Source organism: Eumetopias jubatus, unplaced genomic scaffold, assembly GCF_037043125.1.
Source record: "Eumetopias jubatus isolate StellerSeaLion01/CBP00866 unplaced genomic scaffold, mEumJub1_p1.0 scaffold_11, whole genome shotgun sequence".
Lineage (NCBI taxonomy): Eukaryota > Metazoa > Chordata > Mammalia > Carnivora > Otariidae > Eumetopias > Eumetopias jubatus.
The window spans coordinates 106,821,455-106,848,542 of NW_028274817.1; the positions used below are offsets into that span (position 1 = coordinate 106,821,455).

The following is a 27,088-nucleotide window of genomic DNA, read 5'->3' on the forward strand; positions in this document are numbered from 1 at the left end:
TCTTAAAAGTACAGAAGAATTTAAATGTTAATTTTTTGAAAGCAAAGACGATATGATTAGATTTTAACAGTACCATCCTATTTATTAAAAAAAAATCAATCATTAAGTGCTTACCCTACCTATATATTCTTGTTCTACATATTCTTTGAGAGTGCAGACTATCACATTCATCTTGGGTGCATGGCTCCTGATGTACTGTAGATGCTTAGTAAATGTTTGTTGAATGAGTGAAAGGAAGTTAAATCCCTGTTTACTCTGTATCCTCCTTGCCCAGAGAGAGTCCTGAGTTTGTTCATCTAAGGGCAGCTCTAGGCTGTCCGGGAGAATGAATGAATTTCAACCCAGCCTCTGAGGCATGCATCATTGTTGGATGGACCGACTTCAGCTTGACTCCAGCCTCTACACTGAGTGACTTTATCATTAACACCCGCAACAGAGATGTAGTGATCACTGTTTACAGGGCTCTCCACCCCAAATCCTGCCAGAATCCTAGGGCTGCTGTAGGTTTGTGATATCTGAAGGCCAGGTGGGATCTCTCAGAGATACCAGAGGTGACAGACTCCCTCTCTACCATTCTTCCTCAGCTTCCCCAGAGATGTGCAGAGCTGGATCAGCCTCCAAGGGAGATGGGTAAGACTTGTCTACAAATCTGTCCCATCAATTCTTTTCCATGCAGCTACTATACCTTCCCTTAAGATGGCAATTGAAGGACTTTTGTAAATATCGCACAAGGAATTCAGTACAAAAATGGAGAATTAATAAAAGAGCTTTGTAGGGTTTTCTCCATTATACAAAGTAGGAGAGTTATAATCACCAGAAAGCACAGTAGAAATCTTCTTACCATTTACAGTGGGGACCAGTAGGTTAGTTAACTGAAAAACAAAATGTTTCTAATAAAGACTTGTTCGAAAAAAATGATTAATACATTAAATATTTTGCTTAAACTTAAAATAGGTATATTATTAATTGGCCAATCGTTTAATTGGACCACTGATTAGAGCTCTGTGTTGTCTTTTTTCATTAAGCATACACATATGCAATATCTATGATTTCTATTTTTGATTTATTCTAAATGAAGTGAAAACTCAAGATATTTTCAAAACATGAGTATAGAAACCTAGATTTGGGGGGGATTTTTTCCCTATTTTTTACAGTTGTCTTGCCCTCACCTAATTCAACAGCAATTTTTAAAAGCCACATGACTGTTTATCCTTTCAAAACAATTTAGTTTCTTTTTTTTCAAAGATTTTATTTATTTATTTGACAGATATAGAGAGAGAGAGTACAAGTAGGCAGAGAGGCAGGCAGAGGGAGAGGGAGAAGCAGGCTCTCCGCCGAGCAGGGAGCCCGATGCGGGACTCGATCCCATGACCTGAGCTGAAGGCAGCTGCTTAACCAACTGAGCCACCCAGGTGCCCAAAACAATTTAGTTTCTTAAAAATAACTCTTTTTTGCATCATTTTTATCAGTTTATGTAACATTTAATTAAATTAAATTGCAGTCACAATGGGCATAAATAGGTTTTGGGGAAAGTTCAGTTAACTCTTGGAAAATGTAAAACTCAACTGTTCAGAGCTAAAATACCCAGGCTTTTTCAAGAGTAACTTACTACTAGACAGAAGCATTCAGAGTGCTCTTAGGACCCTTGAGGGAAATGGAGAGCTCTGGTTATTTCTGCAGGTCGGTTAACTTAGAGGTTGTTTAAGGGAATCACTCCTATTCTTCTCTAGACAGAAAAGGTTAAAAATAATAGTAACCAGAGCAGGAAGGACATCTTTTTTGTGGTGTCTTCCATGCTTCAGGGGTACTGCATCATTTAATGAGCACATCCTTTGTGATAGGCACTCAGGAGATTCAAAGAGACATTCTTTTAGTTGTTTTTTGTTTGTTTGTTTTAAAGATTTTATCTATTTGACACACAGAGAAAGCACAAGCAGGGGGAGTGGCAGGCAGAGGGAGAGGGAGAAGCAGGCTCCCCACTGATCAGGGAGCCAAATGCGAGGCTCAATCCCAGGACACTGGGATTGTGACCTGAGCTGAAGGCAGATGCTTAACCAACTGAGCCACCCAGGGGCCCCAAGAGCCATTCTTACAAAGATATAATCCACATAGTAAAGGGTATAATTCATTGTGTTTTTTTTTTTAGTATATTCACAGGGTTATGCAAACTTCCACAGTTTAATTTTAAGATTTTCATCATCCCCCCAAAAAATGTACTCATTAGCAGTCCCTCCCCAGGCCCCTCAATATCCCTAGCACCAGGCAACCGCGAATGTACTTTCTCTTACATGGATTTGCCTGTTCCAGACATTTCACAGATGTGAAATCATACAACATGTGGTCTCTCATGTCTGGTTTCTTTCACTTAGTTTATCTTTTCAAGGTTCATGCATGTTGTAGTGTATTTCTGTATTTCATCCCTTTTTATGGCCAAATAATATCCCATTGTATGGATAGACCAGTATTTGTTTCTCGATCAGGCAGTGGACATTTGGGTTGTTTCCATTTCTTGGTTAGTATGGATAATGCTTATGACATTTGCATATAAGGTTTTTATGAACATATATTTCCTTTTTTATTTTTATTTTTTTTTAAAGATTTTATTTATTTATTTGAGAGAGAGAGAGAATGAGAGAGAAAGCACATGAGATGGGGGGAGGGTCAGAGGGAGAAGCAGACTCCCTGCCGAGCAGGGAGCCCAATGCGGGACTCGATCCAGGGACTCCAGGATCATGACCTGAGCCGAAGGCAGTCGCTTAACCAACTGAGCCACCCAGGCGCCCCATATATTGCCTTTTTTAAAGAAGATGTATTTATTTATTTGAGAGAGAGAGAGCGCATATGCGCGAGCGCGGGGGGGGGAGGGGCAGAGGGAGAGAGAGAATCTCAAGCAGACTCCCCACTGAGTGTAGAGCCCGATGTGGGGCTCGATATCACAATGCTGAGATCAAGACCCGAGCCAAAATCAAGAGTCAGATGCTTAACTGAATGCACCATCCAGGCACCCTATGAACATATGTTTTCAATTCTCTTGGGTATATACCTAGGCATGGAATTGTTGGGTCAAATGGTAACTCTATTTTTAACTTTCTTAAAAAAAGATTTTTAAAATTTATTTATTTGAGAGAGAGGGAGGGAGAGAGGAGGAGCAGAGGGAAAGATAATCTGAAGCAAGACTCCCCACTGAGCACGGAGCTCAAGCTCACGACCCATGAGATCATGACCTGAGTCAAAATCACGAGTTGGATGTTTAACTGACTGAGCCACCCAGGCACTCTTCTATTTTTAACTTTTTGAGGAACTATCAAACTGTTTTCCAAAGAGACTGCACCATGTAACATTCCCACCCCAAGCCATGTATGAGGGTTCCAGTTTCTCCACATCCCCACCAACACTTGTTATTTTCCATTTTCAAAATCATAGCCATCCTAGTGGGTGTGACGTGGTATCTCATTGTGGTTTTGATTTGTATTTCCGTAATGACTAATGAGGTTTAGCATTTTTTTCACCTGTTTATTGGTCATTTGTGTATCTTCTTTGGAGAAACGTCTATTGAAATCCTTTCCCCATTTTGAATTGTGTTATTTGTTGCAAAGACCCATCTTTGCCTTAAAGCAAGGTTTCTCAACCTTGGCATTATGGACATTTTGAGCTGGATAATGTTTGTTGTGGGGGGCTTTACTATGCACTATAGCATGCTTAGCAACATCCCTGGGCTCTACCCACCAGATATCAGTAGCGCCCCCCAAGTTCTGACAATCAAAACTGTGTCTGGGGGTGCCTGGCTGGCTCAGTCCATAGAGCATGTGAATCTTGATCTCAGGGTTTTAAGTTTGAGACCCATCCTAGGTATAGAGATTATTTAAAAAATAAAATATTAAAAAAAAAACTGTCCAGACACTGCAAAATCACTCTTGGGGGAGGGCACAAAATCTCCCCAAGAAAAGAACCACTGCTCTAAAAGACCCTCCTGTGCAGCTAAGGAACACTTACACAGAAACATAATTCAGTTTTAGTAGAGTGCTGGAGGCAGAAGCCTGTCTAAGTGGGTTCAGGATGATGTAAGAAAGTGGAGGGACCCTGGAGGTATGAACTGATCTTCCCAAGTCTGGTTGATGGGTTAATTAACAATATGAGAAACAAAATCAAGGTTACAAATGAGAATTACATAACATTATGAGATAATGATCTGATATCATAATACAAAAGGAGTTGTAAATTTGTATATGAAAGTATCAAAATTGTGGTATATCTAGAACTAGAAGTTTTATGAGAACGTGAATTTACTGTGAGCCAGTCTTTGGAAGGAGTGTCATCCCCCTTTTTTTTTTTTTAACATTCTATTCATTTATTTGACAGAGAGAGAGAGAGACAGAGAGAGAGGGAACACAAGCAGAGCGAGTGGGAGAGGGAGAAGCAGGCTTCCCGCGGAGCAGAGAGCCCGACGCAGGACTCGATCCCAGGACCCCGGGATCACGACCTGAGCCGAAGGCAGACGCTTAACCAACTGAGCCACCCAGGCACCCTAAGCTAGCTTTTTCAGTGGGGGGAATGGATAGGCCTATCTAATAGAATCCACAGAAAGCTGAAAAGCAGGTCTCAGCAAGGAAAGGAACCGGAGCAGCTTGAGGAGACCTCAGAAAGGGTTATTTGCAGACATATTTACTCTGATCCCCTGGCCTGCTCAGTCTCCATCTCTTAGTTCTAACTCCTAAAAGAGGGAATCTGAGGATCTGGGAAACCACTGAATCATGGCGATGGCTTGGCTTCTTAATCAGGTGTCCCAACCCAATTCCCTGGGCTCTGGGGTGGGGTAGTTTTCACAGAAGGGGTAGAGTGGGTTGAGGGAGAGATAAAAGGAGCTACCTCATTGATCCTTAAACCATTCTGCCATCTGTATAGATTTTTTCCCCCACTTTTCGTCTTTGCAAACATTTTTGCCCCATTGCTCCATGAAACACACAACACATCTCACAGAAATAGCCTTGCTATTGTTTCCCAATTGAACACAGTTAGCACCATTTACCTATGGCCTTGCGGTCTTGATGTCAAGTATCTTGACTTTATTATTATTTTTATTATTATTTAATAATCTCTACACCCAACGTGGGGCTCAAACTCACGACCCGCAATCAAGAGTCACATGCTCTACCGACTGAGACAGCCAGGTGCCCCAAGTATCTTGACTTTAAAAGGGGGATGTGGGGGGCGCCTGGGTGGCTCAGTCGTTAAGCGTCTGCCTTTGGCTCAGGTCCTGATCCCAGGGTCCTGGGATCAAGCCCTGTGTCGGGCTCTCTGCTCAGCGGGAAGCCTGCTTTTCCCTCTCCCACTCCCCCTGCCTGTGTTCCTTCTCTCGCTGTGTCTCTCTGTCAAATAAATAAATAAAATCTTTAAAAAGGGGGGGGGATGTGGGGTGGGGGGCCAATTACCCATAATGTTTTCTATTTAATAATGACATGGTAGGCAGGTGTCATTGAAACTAAGATGAACTATTTTAACAAGAAAAATATATCTGTTTTGGGAGCAATCTCTGAATCCCCTTCATCCCAATCCTCTCCCATTGGCGTCATAGTTGGGAATAAAAACTACTAAGCTGTTAAGAGGTGGTACATCCTTCCCACTAGTTAATAAAGTGATGCCCTGCCTTCACAGCCTATTAATTAAGAAGGTAATCAGTGCATGCTTCAAGTTTGCTATTTGAAACTCAAAGGCAATAAAATCAGAACACTACTCAGATTTTTTTTTCTCATAAAGAAATGAATAACAAATTAGGGCCACAGAGCTAGAGTAATCACATTTTGAATGATTTCTCCTGAGCATGCCTTTAATAACCTGTATGTGTTGGATAAGAAGAACAAAGAAAGGCAAAGTTAATTATCTAGGAAAAGCTTCATCAAGGAGTTTTGGTCACTTTAACCCAGGGTTTCTCAACCTTGGTATTAATGATATTTGGGGCCGGATAATTCTTTGTCGTGGGGAGCAATCTTGTACATATAGTGGAATGTTTAGCTGCATCCCTAGTCTCTAACCAGTATATGCTAGTAGAACTGCCCCACCCAAGTCTTGACAACCAAAAATGTTTCCAGACATTGTTAAATGTCCTCTGTGGAGCAAAATGACCCTGGGATTAAGAACTAATGAATTGGGGTGCCTGGGTGGCTCAGTCGGTTAAGTGTCTGACTCTTTATTATTTTTTTAAAGATTTTATTTATTTATTTGACAGAGAGAGACACAGCGAGAGAGGGAACACAAGCAGGGGGAGTGGGAGAGGGATAAGCAGGCTTCTCTCAGAGCAGGGAGCCCAATATGGGGCTTGATCCCAGGACGCTGGGATCATGACCTGAGCCGAAGGCAGACACTCAACGACTGAGCCGCCCAGGAGCCCAAGCGTCGGGTGACCTGTGACTTCGGCTCAGGTCATGATCTCGGAGTTGTGAGATCCAGCACAATGTCGTGCTCTGCGCTCCATGTGGAGTCTGCTTAAGATTCTCTCCCTCTCCCTCTGCCCCTCCCTCACTCACCCGCACACATGCTCTCACTCTCTCTGAAATATAAATAAAATCTTAAAAAAAAAACCTAAAGAATTAACTACATACATTCCTTCATACTCCCCATCCCTCCAGGGTCCCTCTAGAGTTTGTTTTAAGCCCTTTGAACCAAACATTTTATACCAGGACCATTTACATTTTCCAGGGAATTATTTGAAAAGAAACTTGTCCAGGTGACAAGAAGGGCTCTTTGCATTTCTGTATTGAAGAGTAGCAAACAAAAAGAACAAAAGATGTCTAATAAACGTATTTAGGTAAAACACTCAGCTAAATACTTATATTTAATCCCTACAAAACCCTCAGGGGCATAATTAGCCTTGTTTTATTGGTGAGGAAACTGAGGTTTAAAGAGGTTAGGTAATTTGCTTAAGAACACGCAGTTTGTAATTTAGTGGTGGAACTAGAAGTCTGACGGCAAATTTGTGCCTATTTGCATATTGCTTCATTATAAACACTTCAAGTGTTAGACATCTAATAAAGCAAGGTGACCTTTTTTTAGTTTACCTATTTATTTATTTTAAATTTTTACTTAAATTCTAGTTAGTTAACATACAGTGCAATATTGCTTTCAGGAGTAGAATTTAGTGATTCATCACTTACTATAACACACCCAGGGTTCATTACAACAAGTGCCTTCCTTAATACCCATCACCCATTTAGCTCATCCCCCCACCCACCTCACTCCATCAACCCTCAGTTTGTTCTCTATCTTTAAGAGTCTCTTACGGTTTCTTTCCCTCTCTCTCTCTCTTCTTTTTTTTACCTTTTGAAAAATACACAGCTTTTGGGGTGCCTGGCTGGCTCAGTTGGTAGAGCATGCAACTCTTGATCTTGGGGTTGTAAGTTCAAGTCCCACACTGGGTGTGGAGCCTACTTTAAAAAATTTTAAAACATTAAAAATACGGCTTTTATTAGGCATAGTTTCAAACATATGCAAAATTAGACAAAACGGTGTCTTCCCATTTCTGCTGTTCATGTACTCGTCATGTAGCTTCAACAACGATCAACTCAGGACCAATATTGTTGCCTGTAGCACTTTTCAGCCTTGGTATTATTGACATTTGGGGCTGGAAAATTGTTCTGTGTATTATGTGCATCCAGTACACACACGAGACAAGGCAAGACCAAAACTGAGTTCTGGCTGATTTGACTGGTAAAAGTATATTAAGTTGCTTTTGGATTCAGACAATTCATTACTTACTTAGTGAAAGACATGTAGCCTTGTCCCACACACCAAGGACAGCACTAGAACAAAAGAGGCCAGATGACCTCTAGACTCCTGTTGCTGAGGAGCGCAGTGTAGATGGCAACTAACTGGTTTTCTCTTCTGCAGTGCTATACGGATGGGGGCAGGGCCGGAAGCCCCATACCACAACAGAACCCAAGAGGCGATTAGAAACTACCTCATGAGGGGCACCTGGATGGCTCAGTCAGTTAAGAATCCAACTCTTGTTTTCAGCTCAGGTCATGATCTCAGGGTTGTGGGATCGAGCCCCGTGTTGGGCTCTGTGCTGGGCATGGAGCCTGCTGAAGATTCCTCTCTCCCTCTGCCCCTTCCCCCTGTGCACTCTCTCTCTCTTTCCAAAATAAATTTAAAAATCTTAAAAAAAAAAAAAAGAAACTGCCTCATTAGAGTCTCATAGTGGAGATAGGGAGGCAAGTGGGAGGTGGCCTCCAAACAGCTCCTAACAGGCCTCCTGCCTCTCACATTCTAGGAAGATCATAGGACATTCTGCCAACACTCGGATAAGCTGCAGTTCAAGTCTTTGCCAACGTGAGCTATGTGGACACATTCAAGGTTGTCAGGTTGTCAGGGTGTCAGGGCAGAGCCAGTTCCCAACAGTGGAGGGCTGATTCTATGCACTGCAGGAAGCTTAGCAGTGACTGCAGCATCACCCCCCCAAGATGCGACAACCAAAAATGACTCCAGACATTGCCGAATGTACATTGGAAGACCAAGTTCCACCCGGTTGAGAACCACTCATCTAGAGCCCTAACCACTCCCCACACCCACACAGTATACTTCATCTGCAAATACTTCACTGTATATTTCTTATTTCTTTTTTATTTTTTTAAAGAAGAAGCAGGCTCCTTGCAGGGAGCCTGACGTGGGGCTTGATCCCAGGACCCTGGGATCATGACCTGAGCTGAAGGCAGACACTTAACCGACTGAGCCACCCAGGTGCCCCTTCACTGTATATTTCTAAAATAAAGTTTAAAGAAACATAAACAAGATATCATTATACCTGAAATGTTTAATAATAATTCTTTTATGGCATCCAGAAACTGTTCAGATTTCCTTTTTTTTAAGATTTTATTTATTTTATTATTTTAGAGAGAGAGTGTACATGTGAGTAGGGGGAGGTGCAGAAGGAGAGGCAGAGAATCTCAAGCAGACGCTGTGCTCAGTGCAGAGCCCCACACGACGCTCGATTTCTCTATCCTGAGACCATGACCTGAGCCAAAACCAAGAGTCGGACGCTTAACCAACTGAGCAACCCAGGCGTCCTGAAACTGTTCAAATTTCTAATTGTTTCATACATGTTGTAATTTTTTTACGGTGTTTTGGATTAGGATCCTAAAAATATGGGGTATACATCACATTGCTGTGATTACTGTCTTTCAGATTTCATCTAGTCCATAGGTTTCTTGCAATTTCTTGGTTGCAGAAACTAAGTTTGTCTGATAGAGCTTCCTATAATCTGGATTTTGCTGCTTGCATCCCTGTGATGTTAAGCTACTCCTTTATCCCTTCTGAATTTCCCATAAATTGGTCTCAGATTAAGAGTGGTGATCGAAGCCAGGTTCTGTTTGCTTGACAAACTATTTGATGGGTGGTATATGGACTTCTTTCTCTCAGGCGTATATAATATTTGTGGTTGCTTGTCTTTTTGTCATGTTGGCCGTTGTTGATGCTCATTGCCTAGATCCAGTCATTCATTAGGGCTTATCAAATAGGGAGAGTCCCATCCATCATGTTCTTTATTACCTTTATTACTCATTCTAAGATGATACACTTCTCCTTACTACTTGGCCACTTAGAAGTACATTTGAATAGAAAAGGTAAGAATGGGGCGCCTGGGTGGCTCAGTCGTTGAGTGTCTGCCTTCGGCTCAGGTCATGGTCCCAGGGTCCTGGGATCGAGCCCCGCGTTGGGCTCCCTGCTCAGTGGGAAGCCTGCTTCTCCCTCTCCCACTCCCCCTGCTTGTGTTCCCTCTCTCGCTGTGTCTCTCTCTGTCAAATAAATAAATAAAATCTTTAAAAAAACTAAAACAAAAACAATGCAGACAACTGAGGTTTTGGGTTGTTTGGGATTTTGTTCAATAGTATTATGAATGGGTGGATTTATTTTTTTTTAAAGATTTATTTATTTATTTATTTTGGGGGGGTGGAGGGAGAAGAACAAGCAGATTTTGCACTGAGCGCAGAGCCCAACACAGGGCTTGATCTCACAACCGAGATCATGACCTGAGCTGAAATCAAGATTCGGTCCCTTAACTGTCTGAGCCACCCAGGCACCCCTGAACAGGTAGATTTAAACATATTTGATGGATCTCAATCCACTGCAGTTCTCATCCTTACTGATGTGTAAACATTTCATCTTTGGCTGACAAGAGTCTCTCCAAGTTGACTCCTGAGTCCTTTTGACAATTTCTGTCCTTTCTGAAAAAAGGATAATAAAACTTATATATTCACATCAGTATTTTTATCTTCAGTTTTGCTCTACAATAGTGTTACTCAAAGTGTGGGCCTCAGGGGGTGCCTGGGTGGCTCAGTCGTTAGGTGTCTGCCTTCGGCTCAGGTCATGGTCCTGGGATCGAGCCCCACATCGGGCTCCCTGCTCGGCAGGAAGCCTGCTTCTCCCTCTCCCACTCCCCCTGCCTGTGTTCCCTCTCTCGCTGTGTCTCTCTCTGTCAAATAAATAAATAAAATCTTTAAAGAAAAAAAAAAGTGTGGGCCTCAGGCAGCACCTATACCAGCTGGAGAGAAAATCAAGTCGATGAGCCTTCCTGGCCTGCTGAATTAGAATCTCTGGGAACATGGCCTGGGAAACTAGTTCAACTAATTCTCCGGGTGATTCTTATGCACATTAAAATGTGAGAACCTCTGCTCTAAAGAACTGAGCTTAGAGCCTTGGGGTCACCTTCCTCACTTAAGATCTCTAGCTCTTCAGGAATTTCTTGCCAGAGTAGGCCACCTTTCCGTTCTTACTGGATGTCAACAGAGGACACAATCATCCTCGAGGGTTATTTCCAATATTTTTGAAACAACCTAAAGCCAACTGATAGTTTGATAGGTGAATGGTAAATCTGGAAATCTGGTTAATACCTCTTTGGATCAAAAAAATACTGATTTGATTATATAAAACTGATTTTCTTATTTTTAAGATTTTATTTTTATGTAATCTCTACACCCAATGTGGGGCTCAAACTCATAACACTGAGATCAAGAGCTGCATGCTCTACCACTCCAAAAACTGATTTTCATAAGTGGCCTTATAAAATTGCCACGATGAAAATTTCAGAAGAATTATTCCAAAAATGTCTTGAGCAATGATAGTATTAATATGTGCTAAGGACTCCCATGGTTTAATCCTGATGGTTTTATTGCTTTTGGATTCCTACAGTTGAGTAGTGTGCTGCGGTTATCCAGACTACTTTGCAGAAATAAAGGATTATTTTTCTTTGGAAGTGTTCTTATCTCATGCTTGCTTACTTACTTACTGAAGAGTATTTATTCTTGTTGCAAGAATGGGCTTCTGTGGAAGCACATTGACTGTATATAGTTACTGTCAAGCCCCATTACTGAGTCATTTTACAGAGCCCCTCACCTGGCACTTAGAGTAGGTGTTTAAAATGATTGCTTTTGGGGGTGCCTGGGTGGCTCAGTCAGGTGAGTGTCCAACTCTTGCTTTCAGCTCAGGTCATAATCTCAGGGTTGTGGGATCCAGCCCAGCATCGGGCTCTATGCTCAGTGGGGAGTCTGCTAGAGATTCTCTCCCTCTCCCTCTGCCCCTCCTCCTGTTCATGCACGCTCTCTCTCTCTAAAAATAAATAAATAAATCTTTAAAATGATTGCTTTTGGACATATTGAAGGTTTTTACATAGCCGCCTTCTTGGGATATAGGAACTAATAGGGTTTATTTCTTTTGATGCAAACAAAATAGACAATTCTTGGAAAAAGAGAGACTAATAGCTGAGGGTCAAAACCTATGTCTTTTTTTAAGATGTATTTATTTATTTTAGAGAGAGTGCAAGCAGGGAGAAGGGCAGAAGGAGAGGGAGAGGGAGAGAAGCAGACTCCCCACTGAGCACAGAGCCCAACATGGGGCTTAATCTCACAACCTTAAGATCATGACCTGGGCCAAAATCAAGAGTCAGATGCTTAAGCGACTGAGTCACCCAGGCACCCCCAAACCTATGTTTTAATAAAGTCTCTCATCATCTCTGCTTAACTTTGTCTCTGTGGTTCTCAACTTTTTTTTTTTTTTTTTGGTTCTGTATTTTTAGTCCTGATCCTTCAGCCCAGACCAATAAGGTCAGAATCTCTGGGGAGTGGGGACCAGGCTTCCATGGTTTTGAAAGCTCCCCAGGTGATTGTCATGTGCAGCCAAGGCTGAGAATTTTGCGAAGTGAAGCAGAGAGGGTGAGAAACTTGATTAAGACATGAAATGAGACCCCTAAAGTGTCTGGCTCTCTTTTTTCAAGAATAAGATAGTGGATATACTGGTAGGCTGTTGGAAAGCTCATTTCTCACTGGCACCACCTGATATTATTCAGAGATTAACATTTTACCCACAGAGAAGATGACCTGGTGAGTCCACTCCTGTCTGTATGCTGGAGGAAGAACCCACCTGATACTACTTTGGGGAAGATTTATTAGAGCATGTGGAAACATCATCTTGAATGAGTGTTTCCTGATGACATCCTCCCCTGGCACCTACTGAATGAGTCAAATATGAGATTTATAGGGGCTTAATAAAAGGTTTTATCTAGCTAGGTTGTATCATTAAATGGCAGACTAAGTGAAAAGCTTTCAACATGAAGGCTATCCAAAGAGAGCAAAGTGAGCAGAGCATGGGAAATGTTGAACTACAGACACGGCATACGATGAACAGGGGCTTTGAATTCCAATAGGCGTGAGTTTGAAACTCAGCTCTGCCAAGCTCTGTGACCTTGGGCAAATTACTTAACCTCTCTATGCACGGATTCTTACCTGCAAAGCTGGCAGAGTGCCTGTGCCTGACACAAAGCAGGGCTTTACAAATGACTGTTTCAAAATTATAGGCAATGTACTGTTCCAGTATATGGAGGTGAGATACCTGGTCCAGCTGATGCTAAGGAATGTGTGGTAGGCAGAATATGGCCCCCCAGAGAGGTCTACATCTTAATTCCCAGAACCTGGGAACATGTAACTTGACATGGCAAAAGGGATTTTGCGGATGTGATGAAGTTAAAGATCTTGAGATGCAGGAGATTATCCCAGATTATCCAAACACCCAGTGTAATCATAAGGTCCTACCAAGTGAAAGGAGCAAGCAGGGGAGAGAGAGATGTGACTGCTGAAGCAGAGGTTGCAGTGATGCCATTACTGGCTTGGGAGATGGAAGGAAGAGAGGGCTGTGAGCCAGGCAATGCAGGCCCCTCTAGCAGCTGGAGGAGGCAAGGGAATGGACTTTCCACTGGAGCCTCCAGAAGAAACGCGGTCTTGCTGATACATGGATTTTAGTCCACTGAGACCCATCTCAGACTTCTGACCCCCAGAACTAAGATAATGTATCTGTGTTATTTCAAGCCACGACATTTATGGTCAACTCTTAAAAGCAGTGATAGGAAACTAATACAGAAGATGAAACCAAATCTCTCTTTTTTGAAGATTTTAAGTAATCTCTACACCCAATGTGGGGCTCGAACTCATAACCCCGAGATCAAGAGGCTCACGCTCCACCAACGGAGCCAGTCAGGGGCCCCCAGACCAAACCTCCCTTTGGGCATTCAAAGATTCTGGGTGCAGGTTTTGCAAGATAAAGATTTCACTCTTGAGTCCATGCCATTCAAAATCAGTAAAAAGTCCAAGGATTGTAATGATGATTTACTTGTGAGTGGATTTATCCATCCTGGCCTCAGATGGCTTTGCTGACTCACATGCCTGTCAAGCATGTTTATAGCACATTCGCAAAGCCCGGGGACAGTCCTCAGAACGCTGCCCTATTTGCTGCTGTGATGAGAAACTGCCTGGTGGCAAAACTAGAAGGAAGGAAACTGGTTTCAGCCTATGAATAGCCAAGAAAGACAGCTCTTTAGGAGTATCAGAAGAAGTGTAAATTTAGTCAACTGTCCTGGAAGACAATTTGATAATAGTATCAAAAAACATGTACAAAAAGCCTTGAGGGGAGCCTGGGTGGCTCAGTCGTTAAGCGTCTGCCTTCGGCTCAGGTCGTGATCCCGGGCTCCTGGGATGGAGCCCCGCGTCGGGCTCCCTGCTCAGCGGGAAGCCTGCCTCTCCCTCTCCCACTCCCTGCTTGTGTTCCTGCTCTCTCTGTCAAGTAAATAAATAAAATCTTTAAAAAAAAGCTTTGAAAATGCAAGTACCCTGACTCAGCGATTCTACTTGTAGGAAAATTTATGGGAAAACAGCTTTAGTATGCATATCCTTCACCTGCTTAAAACAATTCTTCCATGGTTCCCATAATTACTTAGAGAATAACACCTGGGGAGACTGACAGGGGATTGCAGTAGGTAATTACGTCTGGCAGGTGTTTGTACTGACCATAGCTTGGTCTAGATGAACCTGCGTTAGATTAACCTCAATGGTCCCCGAGCCACCTTTGTCAAATTTGATCTTTTCCATGATAATCACTGAAACAGTGATTGTGACTAATGCTTCCAATGTTAAGTCAGTGTCTGCCCTTGAACATTATAAACTATCATCCAATTTTGTGGCTTAAATTAAAAATTTTCTATGTGTAATTGAGCCATTAAGTGGTGAAAATTACCTATATTTTTACTTATCCAGTGACATTCGAATAATATGTTTGGCATGCAAAAATTGTGAATATAAATTATGCTCAAATCCAAGTGAGGAATCTTTATTCATTTTTCTCCCTGTTGTATGTTTCAGCCATATGTCTGGACCCAAACCCCATCAAGGACAGACCAAAATTTACACAATATTCTTGAGTATGATGGCGGCTGCATTTGGAGTTTTGATTAAACTGCACTACATGTGTGATTATTACTTGTAAACAGATGATTAGATATTAATTAGACAATAAGTGATTGTAAAGCACTTAGAAAATAAAAGTGTTTATAAATACCACCAAGTAATAGCAACAATAATTCTTTACTGACTACACAGCTGTTAATGTCAATAAGAATGATTTATTCCAGCTAAGGGCAACTTTAATTTATGCAAAAAGCTGCTATCCTATCTGTTTTGCTAGAGCAAAGCCAAATGTACTGTACTTATAACTGATTTTATTATCAGCATTTAGATAAATACATCTCACGTAGGTAAAAACCACTTACCTCTTTTAGGACCTTCTCAAACACAGGCACAACCATTGTGGCATGGTGTCTTTGAATGCTAAGAAATGGAGCTCCAGGCGTGCCTGGGTGGCTCAGTTGGTTAAGCGGCTGCCTTCAGCTCAGGTCATGATCCCGGGGTCCTGGGATCAAGCCCCGAGTCAGGCTTCCGGCTCAGTGGGGAGTCTGCTTCTCCCTCTCCCTCTCTCTCTGCCTCTTCCCTAGCTCGTGCTTTCTCTCACTCACTCTCTTTCAAATAAATACATAAAATCTTTAAAAAATAAGTTTTGAAGTTCTGACTACTTATTATGTCTATTATTTTTTTCCCTAATGGATTGTATAGGTCATGAATGTGTATCAGCCTGGCTCTTGACCCACTGGTGAATCAGGCAATGCATCCATGTTTATTTTTCTCTCCTAAGTAAATGCAAGCACCTACAGCGAGTCCAGGTCCATGGTTTTGGAGATAGGAAATTAACCGAATGTATATAAATGAAGAGTGCTTCATGTTACACGAATTCGATAGAAAAGCGGTGAAGGGGCTGTTTGGGATGATGAAATATGCATGAGTTAGCCCAGCAGCCTTGTTAACAAAGCAAATATAACTAGATCGAAAAGTGAGGCTGTGTAGTTTGGTGGAAAACAGGGTTGAACTCTGATTCAAGAGACCTGGATTCAAGTGATAGTTTGGCCCCTTACTGTGTGACCTTACTCAAGACACTTAACCTCTCTGATTCTCTTTGCTCATTTGAAAATTTTCAGTATTAAAACCTGTCCGTGTTGGAGTTTTATGATTCAGTTCAATGTGTAAAAGTACCAAGTGAGAGGTGAAATGCTTTACACTGGAAAACATTTTTATTGCCATAATTTTCCTGAAGTAGGTGAAGAGGATTTATGCATGGGTTTCATTATTTAGTATGATGGAATTTTCTTTCTGGATTATTTCAGGTTTTAGGCCCAAACCATAAGCCACATGTAGTAAACTGGGGAAGTAGCTCAAAATAGAACCATAAAAGTAACAAAATTCCATAGAAGGTAATAATGGTTTCCGGGAAACCTAAATTCTGTCAACTTTACCTTGCTTTTTCAATTTCCTTTCTTGCTTTGTGATTACTTCATTATTTGGTATATACGAGGCAGTGAGAACAAATGAATGAGAAAGAAAAAGGAAAGGTGGAAGAAATAGTGGGGAGAAGACTGATGGTAAGGAGGAAGGATTTGGAAGGGAGGAGGTTTTACATATGGCATTCCTGATAGATATTAAGAGCAGTATCATACATGTAAGGGTACAAACTGTAACTAATTTAAAATTCCCAGTACAGGTTGAGCTAACATCTTTATACACTGGATATAAAATTTCTAGCAGGATGACTAAAGATTGGAAAATAAAAGGGAAGAAAAAGGTATTTTTAAAGAAGAGAAAGCTTAAGTGTAATGCCTACTTTAAAAAATAGGCTAACAGACATTTATATATGATGTTACGGCTCATTTGTGTCCATATGAGGATATAAAATATATTTTGCCATAAGAAACAGATATTGACACTTTACGATGAGGCACTGAAATAGTCTTAATTGGAGATCTCCCAGAAGCAGATCCTGAGGCAAAGACTCAAGTTCAAGTAGTTCCTTTGGGAAATGAGCCCAGGCCACAGCCACAAGAGTGTGGGCAAGGGAGACAAGGGAAGGCAGGCAGGCAATGGAGGGTGTATGGTCAAGCCAGCTAGCATGGTGGCAACTGGAACTTAATCTCACCAGGGATCCCTGGGAGTCCGTGTACAGCATAGGATTCAGTCCTTCCACCTGAGGGCCGAGAGCACTGGGGTGTTTATACTCATTCCTGTCAGTCACTGGTCTGGTCGAGAGCTCTTAGGGATGTGGGCTGCTGATTTTCTAGCCCCTCAGCCCTGCCTCCCTGGTGCTGTTGGTCAGTGTGTGTGGGGGGGTGGGTCTTCCAGGGCCAGAGAAAGCCCTGGGACAGAGAGACGCCATTGCTGGTGGTTGTCGCCCATGATGAGGCCTGGGGGGATCGGGCTCAGACAGCTTGTGCTCTGAAGAGAGAATTTTAGTTCTTCCCTGCGGAACTTCAGCAATGGTGTTTTCGACAGTTGGATGTTGTTGAAGTGATGAACGCTGGCAGGAAGAAGAATGTCATTTGTAGGTGTCTTCCAAGCTGATAGGAAGATCGCTATGGCTTGGGTTCCTCGTCTGCAAAGGGGGGACCACTGTTCCTATCTGATGAGGTGTTGTGCTGTTTACAAGCAGCCCATGATAAGTACCGAGCATAGTGCTAAGAAGGTAAAGGGTACCTGATAAATGGTAGAAATAAAGATGAACGTGCTTGTGAGGGGCATCGCTGATCTGACAAGTTCTCACCGAAGCCATGCCCTGCTTACACAGGGTACAAGACTCAGGAGCCCTGTCCCCAAATGCTCCCTGGAGATTTTCTGAACAGCCTGCCTCCAACACGTTCCCTCCACTTCTACTAACTGGGGAGAGGGCTCCTCCAGCTCTGTCTGGCCCTCAGCATTCTCGTTTCCTCTCACTGAGCCCCTGCCTCTTTGTATGTGCTCATGTGCTAATGTCTGTCTGCCTCACCCCGACCCCATCCCCAGCCCTTCATCCCTTTTTTCCTAACTATACGGGTAATATATGCTCATCTTTTAAATACTTGTTATAGATGGGAACATATAAAAACAAAAGCAAAAATCACCCATAATCCCACAGTTTAAAAAAGATGCTACTATTAACATCTTGGTGTATTTCCCTCCAGTACTTTTTTCTAAGCATGTACATAGCCCATAATTGGGGTCTTTTGGTATCGTATTCTGTGGCATGCTTTTTCCGTCTGACATAATGTTCCCATGTTCCCATAGCATTAGACTTTCTTCGAAAATATGACTGCTAATGCTGGTGTAATACTATATGAATGTGTTTTGTTTTAACCATTACTCTTATTGCTGTAATTTGTCAAAAGTTTTTGCCTGATATAAGTAATTCTGCATTAAGCGTCTTTGTACACAATTATTCGTGTGCTTCTCCAAGTATTTCTTTGGGGATAAATTCCCAGGCGGAATTCTTAGGTCAAAGGGCATGAACGTTCTAAAGGCTGTTAGCATGTACTGACAAATATCCTGCATGGAGTTTTTAAGAGTGTTAACACGTGTATAGATTTGTGTAAGTATTACCATATCAGGCTAGGGAACAATTCCATCATCCCAATAACTTCCCTTCTGTTATCCCTTGATAGTCATCCCCTTCCCCTCAGCATAACCTCTAGAGGGTTATGGGATATTTAATTCCATACTGTGGAATTAACTGGTCATTCTCAGCTAATCACCTTAGTAGCATTAGGAAGCCCCAAGTTAAAATAACTCCCACAAGGACCCCGCTAGACACCAGGACTCTGCTAAATAGGCAGGTGAACAGGTGAGCCTCCCATTCTAGAGAAAGAACTAGAGGACCAATTATGAACCAAGCTGGCAGCTCAGTGGCCCAGAACCCTGCGGGAGTTAGGGGGTTAAGGGGTTTCCAGTGGGACCGTGTGGCTCTAGACAGCGGTTCTCAAACTTTAGCATATAGCAGAATGCCTCCAAAACCTGGAGATTTTATTGAAACCCAGATTCCTGGTCTCCACTGCCTGAGTTTTCTGATTCAGTAGACCTGGGGTGGGGAGTAAGAATTTCTGACAAGTCCCCAGGGCTGCTCTTCCCACTCCTTTGGGGAGCACACTTTGAGAACTGCCACTGTAAGGGAAAGCAATACTGAGATTAGATGAGCAATATCATGCCCATATCACCCAGCATGGTGGGAAAGGGCCTCCTAAAAGTATTGCGGGGTTTGGCTCTTGCAAGCTGAAGGACTTGTTAGAGCTAAACTTGCAGCTCCAGGTGTTTTGTGTTTCCAGGAGGGCAGGCAGGAAAGGGTAGGAAGTGTGTAGGACGCCCCCTTTTCAGATGACCCAGTGTCACTGGAATTCTTGCATTATTGGAGCTCTCTTTAAGCATAGGTAATAACGGTGGCGTCAAGTGACATCATTCTCATTTAAAGTGCCAGGATCTGTAGCTGTCAAACTGTAAATCTAGGCTGCAGAATCCATTTTTTTCTCTTTTAAGGCTAGCTGTCTTTGCTTATTTGAGGAGTAATGAAAATGAAGCCCATTATATTAGTATACCACATTCTAATTTACAAAGTGCTTTCACATGATACTTATTTGATCTCCCAAATTCTGTGAGGGAGGCAGGGAAGTATTTTTGTCCCATCCTTTGGACTACTGGCTCTCAAAGTATGGTCCTTGGACCTGCAGCATGAATATCACCCACGGGAAACTTGTTAGAAATGCAATTGCTGGCCCCACCCGCGACCTACGGAATCAGGTCTTGAGGGGCCAATAATTTGCATTTTTAACAAGCTCCCAGCTGATGCTGATGTTGCTGCTGCTGGTCCTGGACCACACTTGGATGAAAACCACTGCTATAGATTAAAATGAAAGACCTAGAAGCCCAGGGACTTAAGAGGACTCCTACCAAGGTGCTTTTTCTACATTACTACACCTGCTACATCCCGGCTTCTCCCCCATGTCACCTGCAAATCCTTCCAATCCCCACAACTCTGCTTATGAGTTTGAGGCCCTGGGCAATTACTCTAAATTGCAATTTCCTCACCTGTGAAATGGGGCTATACTAGGATCAACTTCTTTGGGTTCCAATGAATATTAAACAAAATCTGGGTAAAGTTACTTAGCACTGTACCAGTGCTTAATAAAACCAAACAATTACCATGAGTTTTATTAATGTTACTAGAAGTGTGTTATTTCGCTAGAATGAATAGCTTTGTAAGTTCTTCCAGGGTGTGTCTTCAGAGCACCCCTCTTAAAATGGGAGATAGTCATGGATGATTTAGACATTAAGGCGCATCATGACTAACACCACAACTGGAATGTTTCTGGGATTGCCGTGAGCCCTTGACTGAGAGCAGGGTGCTTAGGAAATGGGACCCAGGACTGGTAAAAGGGGAGTAAGAGACCAGTGAATGGAAGAGTGCATTGAAAGGCAGACAAGGGTAACAAGAGTTCATTGAGGAAAAGCAGAATAGCCAGGGAGAGGGAGAAGTGGCCGAGGGAGGAAGCAACTGGGAGGGCAGTCAGAGGTGGGAGGCAGGTTGTCAATCTACTTTCTTCAAAACACCTCCCAGGGCAGCCCCAGGGGTAGGCTCTGAGGTTGCACCAGGCCTCGAGGGGGCCTGTCAGCGCTCTTGTTGCAGTCAAGGGGGTGAACACTCAGGTGCCTGCAATAAATGCCCTTAGAGGCCCTCCGAGGCCAGCTGGCCCAAATGTTGCTTTGTCTTCAGGGTGACTCCTATTTAGCACAATTCGGACTATAGCCCATCAAACACTCCTTCCAGGGAAACATGCCAGGGATGTGGTCCTTCTTTAGTGCAGGTCTGTTGTGTTCTTCGTCGAGGAGTCCTGGGCTCCTCAGGAAGCGGTTTTATCTTATCTGGGTAGTGCAGCGCGGGTTCCTTGCCCCGCGTGGACAGGGACCTTTGCAACTGAATTAAGCAGAAGAAACAAAAGCAGCAAGTTCGGGCCCCGTGGGCACGGCCCGCCAGCCAATGGGGCCCGGCCGCTCCCCGGCGGAGTGGTACTATGATGACAGTAGCCAACCAGCGCGCTCCATGCAAATGAGGTACTGTATCCCGCACCCGCCGCTGCAGTGCCGTCTGGTTGTTATAGTGATAAACTGAGGCCTTGCCTTTTGGCTTTTCCGAGAAGGAAACGGGTGGAGGGTCGGGGGGTAACCTCTTCACTTACCCCAGGGAAGACAGAGAGAAGGGGCGAAGAAGGGGGATGGGTGAAGAAGAGAAAAATACGTGACAAAGAAAACATTCTCTGCCTGGGAGGAGACTCACAGAGGGTGTAGAGCTGGAGGGAGCATTCACTGGCCATGCCAGTACTTACCACTGATGCTGAGTCAGAAACAGGTATCCCAAAATCCCTTTCCAATGAGCCTCCCTCAGAAACCATGGAGGAAATAGAGCACACATGCCCACAGCCTCGACTGGTAAGTAAAGACAAAGGATGCAAATGTTATGCGTGGCTATGGCACAAAAGAGTTCCTTATGCGCCTGCAGCCAGCGAGGAAAACGGTGCTTGGAGGATTTTCATGTAAATGAGAGAATGGAGCTACTGCCTAATCCTTCTCAGCTGTTTATACTTAGCTTCTATACCGGGGCGCTGCTCTCAGCTTACAAAGCATTATTGTATTGGCTGGGTAGGAAACGGGCTGCTTGGGCTATGCTGTTTTTCTGCCTTGGGAGGAGGGGATGGCCTTTTTCCTTTTAGGTGTATTCTCGTCTGAAGATAAAAATCCTACAGTGCGTTTTAAAATGGTATTCTCTTCGCAAAGCTTGAGGCGAGTCCGTTGTTAAGTTCTAAATTTTGAGAAATGATTTGGTGCCCAACTCATTTGGGTGCCTGGTGCCAATTTTGGAAAAATGAAAATGATGTGGAAGCAAAACTTCCCCGTTCGTTTGAAAATTTCAAAATGAATAAGTAAAAGAGTCCCTCAGTGATGTATTTAGAAATAAGGTACCTTTTAAAGGAAGCATGTCTGGACTGTGCTGGGAGGGTTCGTCTTCAGGTAGTGGGAACCCCGGGGAAGCTACGTTTACTACTTAGAAAGGGGTTGTATGCCTTTAATAACGAAAGTGTGGAAACGGGGCACTCAGAGCTTCCTTCCATCTCAGTGACTGGTATCCCAAATTTGATCTGATTCTCTGCCACTGGGCATGATTATTTAAGCAGGTGTGGAAGATGGTTCTCAACCACCTCGGTGTATATCCTCAAGGAATCAAAAACACCAAATGGGGGGTGGGTTCTCTGGGGCCTGAAGTCTTGGGAAACTTGGAGAGATCTCTCTTTGAACCCTCAAGTCCAAGCGGTACACTAGTAGAGCTATCCTGTTTGTAGCAATTTCCCCCAGCTAAGAGGGGCCATATTTTGATTAGCCATGGAGTTGGACCCCGGAAAGAGTTTTTTTTTTTTTTTTAAGTATTTAGTGATATAGCATTTTCTTTCAACTCCCTGAATGAGGGCTCATAGATTCCAAGGCAGGCCCATCACGCAACTGTTATTTCTTCATAAGGGTTACAAAGGTTCAAAGGCAGCCTTAGAACAACTTCCCAAAACACGAAAACGAATTTATATTAGAGTGCTTTGGGCTTTTCTTCACTGTGTTTCTATTTTATAAAATATATTTTCTTAGGGCGGTTTAATATGAATCTCTCCCCAGCACTTCAGCCACTTACTGAATGGCATATATATATTTAAAGTTAAACCCGCTGTTGAAATTTGCATCACACACGTTCCTAACAGGTAAAGGGCAGGGGAGAGAGGCAGGACCCAGTTCCAGTTTGTGTGTCATTTGTTTCTCCTGCCCACTTCTTTACCTTCCCTTTTTGCCTTTTAACTATTCTGCCCCTTGATTGCTTCTGCCCGAAAAGGTGGGCAGAGGAAATCAAGAGAAGGAAGAACGTTGAAGTACTTTGCACTCTGACTTGTGACATCTCATCCTGGAGGAGACTCTAATGAACCCTGAAAAGCTGGCAGTGTTAAACCCCACCGTCCCTGCTCTTTTAGAAATGAGAAAACTGAGGTTCAGAGCGGGTGAGTGACTTCCCCCAAAGTCACCTTGCTTCCAAGGGCTAGAGCTGTGATTTGAACCCAGAGGTCTACACCCGCCAAGTGGAAGATCTTGCCCTTGCAACACACCCTGGAGTGGGGTACACTCCCTTCCCATCTTTCATGCAGCTCTAACTTAAAGTAGGAGTCGAACTGTGAAAGCTATGACTTCGATCTACTTTAATGAAAACTTTCCATGTTGTCCATCATTATCATGGTCTACTGAAATTTTGCTCTGTTTAAGTAGGGGCTGCAGCCAATTTATAAACCCCTACTCAATTTTTAGGATCACCTTTTCTCAGCCAGCTTTGATCACTGTAGGGGTATATTCTAAATTGAGATGTACACTTCAGAGCCTGTCTTTCCTTTACTGATGATTTTACTTGAATAGCTAAGGCACATGCTAACTACTTAATAAAGTTTGTTGATGGAGAGAGTGGCAAGTGAAAATGTTGAATAGCATTTCTTTTTATGGTGTTTAGTAGTTTCTGTTGATCTTTAGCTTTGCTAATACCTTCACATTTCAAATTGGAAAAATTCTTTGTTTCTCCCAGCACCCGCCCATATTGCTCAAAATCACATGTGGGTTACTGCAGGTGTGGCTGATGAGTTCCAAAGTTACTTAAAGTTCATGAAAGACTTAACAGATATCCCTTCAGAGGACAGGCTCCTTCTCCCACTTGTTATCAAACTGGAATTCATACAGTTTAAAGGAAACAGGACTCAATAACAAAACATCGTCTTAAATAAAAGAGTAGCGGTTAGCAAAATGGTTCTCATTGTATTAGCTGAGGCACGCACCGGCTCCCCAAACTGTGACTTCACCTGGGGATAGCGAAAGGAAATTTCTGGGTATATAAAGGGTCATAAAGCTTTACTGCAAGTACTGGAATGTGAACTTATGTTGCTGATTGTCATTGTCTAAGTACAAATTTTATTTAAGTCTCAGCAGTTGTGTCAAATGCCCTTTTTGTAATGAACTGTGTTGAAAAGCCATGTACAGAGGCTCTGTGTCTACGTGCATTTGCCTATATAGTTTCAGCCAAGGTTGTCTGTTGTGATCCTGTTTAACTCAGCCCACACTGATTGAGTACCTCCTACTCGTTGAGTCCTCAAGCATTTTGTGATCTAGGGGTTCTGGAAGAGACTGACACATAAACAGGTACTTTGCCTACGAGTTGATATGGGCACCATGTGCTCAGAGGTGTGTTAGCAGGTGCAGGAGGGGCAGAAAGGAGTGTGCTGACCTCCCTGTGAGTCAGAGTTTGCTGGGGAATGTGGAGTAGAAACCTGTCCAGTCATCAGTGTATCTCTGGTCTCTAATAGAGCCTGGCATAGCCCTTTAAGGAATTGAAGCGGGAAGCGGGCATGCATAAATAAGCAGGGCTTGGAAGCAATCTATATTTTAGATCTTTGTAACTAGCAAATTGATAAGGATATTGAGGGTGCGATGCAATCATGTTCAAGGAGAAATTTTTCTGAAAGGAGTACTTGGAGTTTTTCCACCTGCCTTATTTTTCATTGGAAAAAAATGTCAGAAAGAGGAGTAAGTAGAATTAAATAACACTGATAAAGAAATTAGAAAAGAGGGCTTCTGGGTGGCTCAGTTAAGCATCTGCCTTCGGCTCAGGTCATGATCTCAGGGTCCTGGGATCGAGCCCCGCATCGGGCTCCCTGCTCACTGGGGAGTCTGCTTGTCCCTCTCTCCCTGCTAGTGCGCTCTCTCTCTCTCTCTCTCTTGCTCTGCTCTCTCTCAAATAAATAAAATCTTTTTAAAAAGGAAATTAGAAAAGAAATAACAGGAAATTACCTAGGTTTTCTAATAAAGCTTATATCTTAGGATGTAATCTAATACCCTTACTACTTTACCATGGTGTTCAGATTTGGGATGTTTCTGAGAACTCTTCTTTCCACTGTTAAAATATTTATTCCTGATCCTTGACTTGTTATCCCTTCTTTGCTCTTTACTTGCTTAAACATGATGCAAGGTGACTCTTAAGCTTGTTTGTCAGGAAGAGAAACTGAGTGGCCATGGGCGGTATGATGTAATAGCCCTCCTTGGAGACCCAATTCCTGAGCGATGAGGATGCTTTGTGGGCAACTCTCATATCTCCCCAACTCTCAGATTGTGCCTAGACAAATCCTCTGGGCCCAGCAGATACCCCATTAACCCTTTCTAACATGGCCCATCCACCCCGGAAGCTGTCTGCTTAAGGATTCGGTTAACGACCTTGGTCAAGTTCTTCTAGGAGTGCCTTGTGCTGTGAGAAGGAAGTTGTAATTCTAGCTTGCAGTGGTCACTTCCATGAAGATGGATGTACCACCGATCAACTGAGAAGGTCTTGGAAATAAAAAAAAAAAAAGCTGGTTTGATATGCCACATTAGCAGGAGTTCATTCCAGGCTTTACTTCAAAGTGGAGCTGTGCCAAGAGACTGCTGTCTTGCAGAAGGTGCATTATGTCAGTCGGGAAGTAGGATGCTCACCTGCTAATGCTCAAAAAGGTGACTGGATTTCCAGAGACATCAGTGGCTTCCTTTACTAGTATCACCATCTATTTAACCACTCAGAGCAGCACGTATTTTAAAAGGGAGATACTTAATGTGCTGTGTTGGTGAAATAAACAACCATGAGTTTCCTTGGGCATTTACTGTGGTCAACTGAAATTGTGCCCAAGGTTATTATTAGACCTCTTCCTGTTGGTCTCGCTCCAAATGCAACTTCCATTTCTTGCAGATCGATACTAGTCAGGCATACTGAGCATGGAATCAGTGAATCGGTTTCTTCCATTCTTTTAAGTTCTTTCGCCATCCCTCCAGCCCCCCACCCCCCCAATTTGCCTAATGTTAACGTCCTTATGGAGGAGATCAATCTAAATTGGTAAAAGGATGGGTAGGTTCTTTGTTTCATTTTGGTGTTGGTGTGTATAGCAATGGGAAGGGTATGTGTGTCTTCATCTACGCAGTGAGGAAGATTTAAAGTGCTCGGTGATGTTGGGCCTCAGAAGGTACCTGAGAGGACGCTCAGTCCCCTCTCAGCAGGATCCAGTTAGCCAGCTGGTTAGCAACTTGCACGTACAGCAATGGCCCAGGTGGTGTTGGGGGAGGAATAAAAGAAGTAATCCACTGTCCCTGCCCTGGAAGATCATTCCCACTTAACAGAAGACAGTAGTTTGGAATGTGGAAGCATGCCAGCATGCTGGAATTCCTGCTAAGAGAGGTTGTTGTTTTTTTTTTCTTCTTTTTTGTAAATTTGACTTTAATATGTTGGACTTTACACAGCTTTTTTTTTTTTTTTTTAAGATTTCATTCCTTCACCCATCAGAGAGAGCACAAGCAGGGGGAGCGGCAGGCAGAGAGAGAAGCACACTCCCCGCTGAGAGGGGAGCCTGATGCGGGGCTCAATCCCAGGACCCTGGGATCATGACACAAGCCAAAGGCAGATGCCCAATCAACTGAGCCACCCAGGCATCTCTTTTGCACAGGTTTTTAGCTATACTTTATCCATTGAGCAGAAGCAGGAAAGATTCCATTCACTTGATCCCCAAGTTGAGACAAATCCCTGCATTTAAAGATACAACTTGCTGATCCAAAAACATTTTGGGACATGGAAAGGATCAGTCTACTTTTGAGGGGATCTTAAGTCCCTTTTGTAAGTGGCACAATTACATTGTCCTACACTCTAGACCAGCATTGTCCAGTAGAAATATAATCTAAAATTTTCTAGTAGCCATGGTTTAAAAAGCTTAAAAAGGTGAAATTAGCTTTAATAATACATTTTCTTTAGCCTGATATATCCAAAACATTATCATTTCAACATTCATCAGTATCAAAATAATGAATGAGGTATTTTATGTTCTTTATACTAAGTCTGAAATCAGGAGGGTATGTTGTACTTGCAACACATCTAAATTCAGACTAGCCAGTTTGAAGTGCTTAGTAACCATAGGTGGCTTTAGAGGGAGCTCAGACACCTGCACAGGCCTGTGGAGGATGAGCTCAGAGAAACCACAATGATAAATACATTTCGTGTCGTCTAGCACTCACATACACACATATATTTACTTTAGTGAAGGAACCACTTTACTTCATATTTTGCACTTTTTCAAAAAGATTTTATTGTTTGTTTATTTGACAGAGAGAGACACAGCGAGAGAGGGAACACAAGCAGGGGGAGTGGGAGAGGGAGAAGCAGGCTTCCTGCCGAGCAGGGAGCCCGATGCGGGGCTTGATCCCAGGACCCTGGGATCATGACCTGAGCTGAGCCACCCAGGCAGCCCCATATTTTGCACTCTTAATATTTCCTTTTGCCCTATTGTGTTTTGGTTAGGAGGCTC

The 27,088-nt window shown here is 43.0% G+C and overlaps 1 protein-coding gene across 8 annotated transcripts in view; it reads left to right on the top strand.

Annotated features, from left to right (window-relative positions):
* The window catches only part of PCYT1B (phosphate cytidylyltransferase 1B, choline), a 143,815-nt gene that overhangs the window by 6,181 nt on the left and 110,546 nt on the right, over positions 1-27,088 (top strand). For 5 of the 8 annotated variants that reach the window (XM_028122568.2, XM_028122572.2, XM_028122574.2 and 2 more), the window contains exon 1: positions 20,998-21,134. The exons of 2 other annotated variants lie outside the window; for them this stretch is intronic. In XM_028122568.2, the coding sequence (XP_027978369.1) occupies positions 21,018-21,134 (117 nt within the window). In that variant the 5' untranslated portion in view covers positions 20,998-21,017. Of the gene's footprint in view, positions 1-584; positions 631-20,997; positions 21,135-27,088 lie in introns of those variants that run through there. One more of the 8 variants, XM_028122571.2, reaches the window with a different exon arrangement.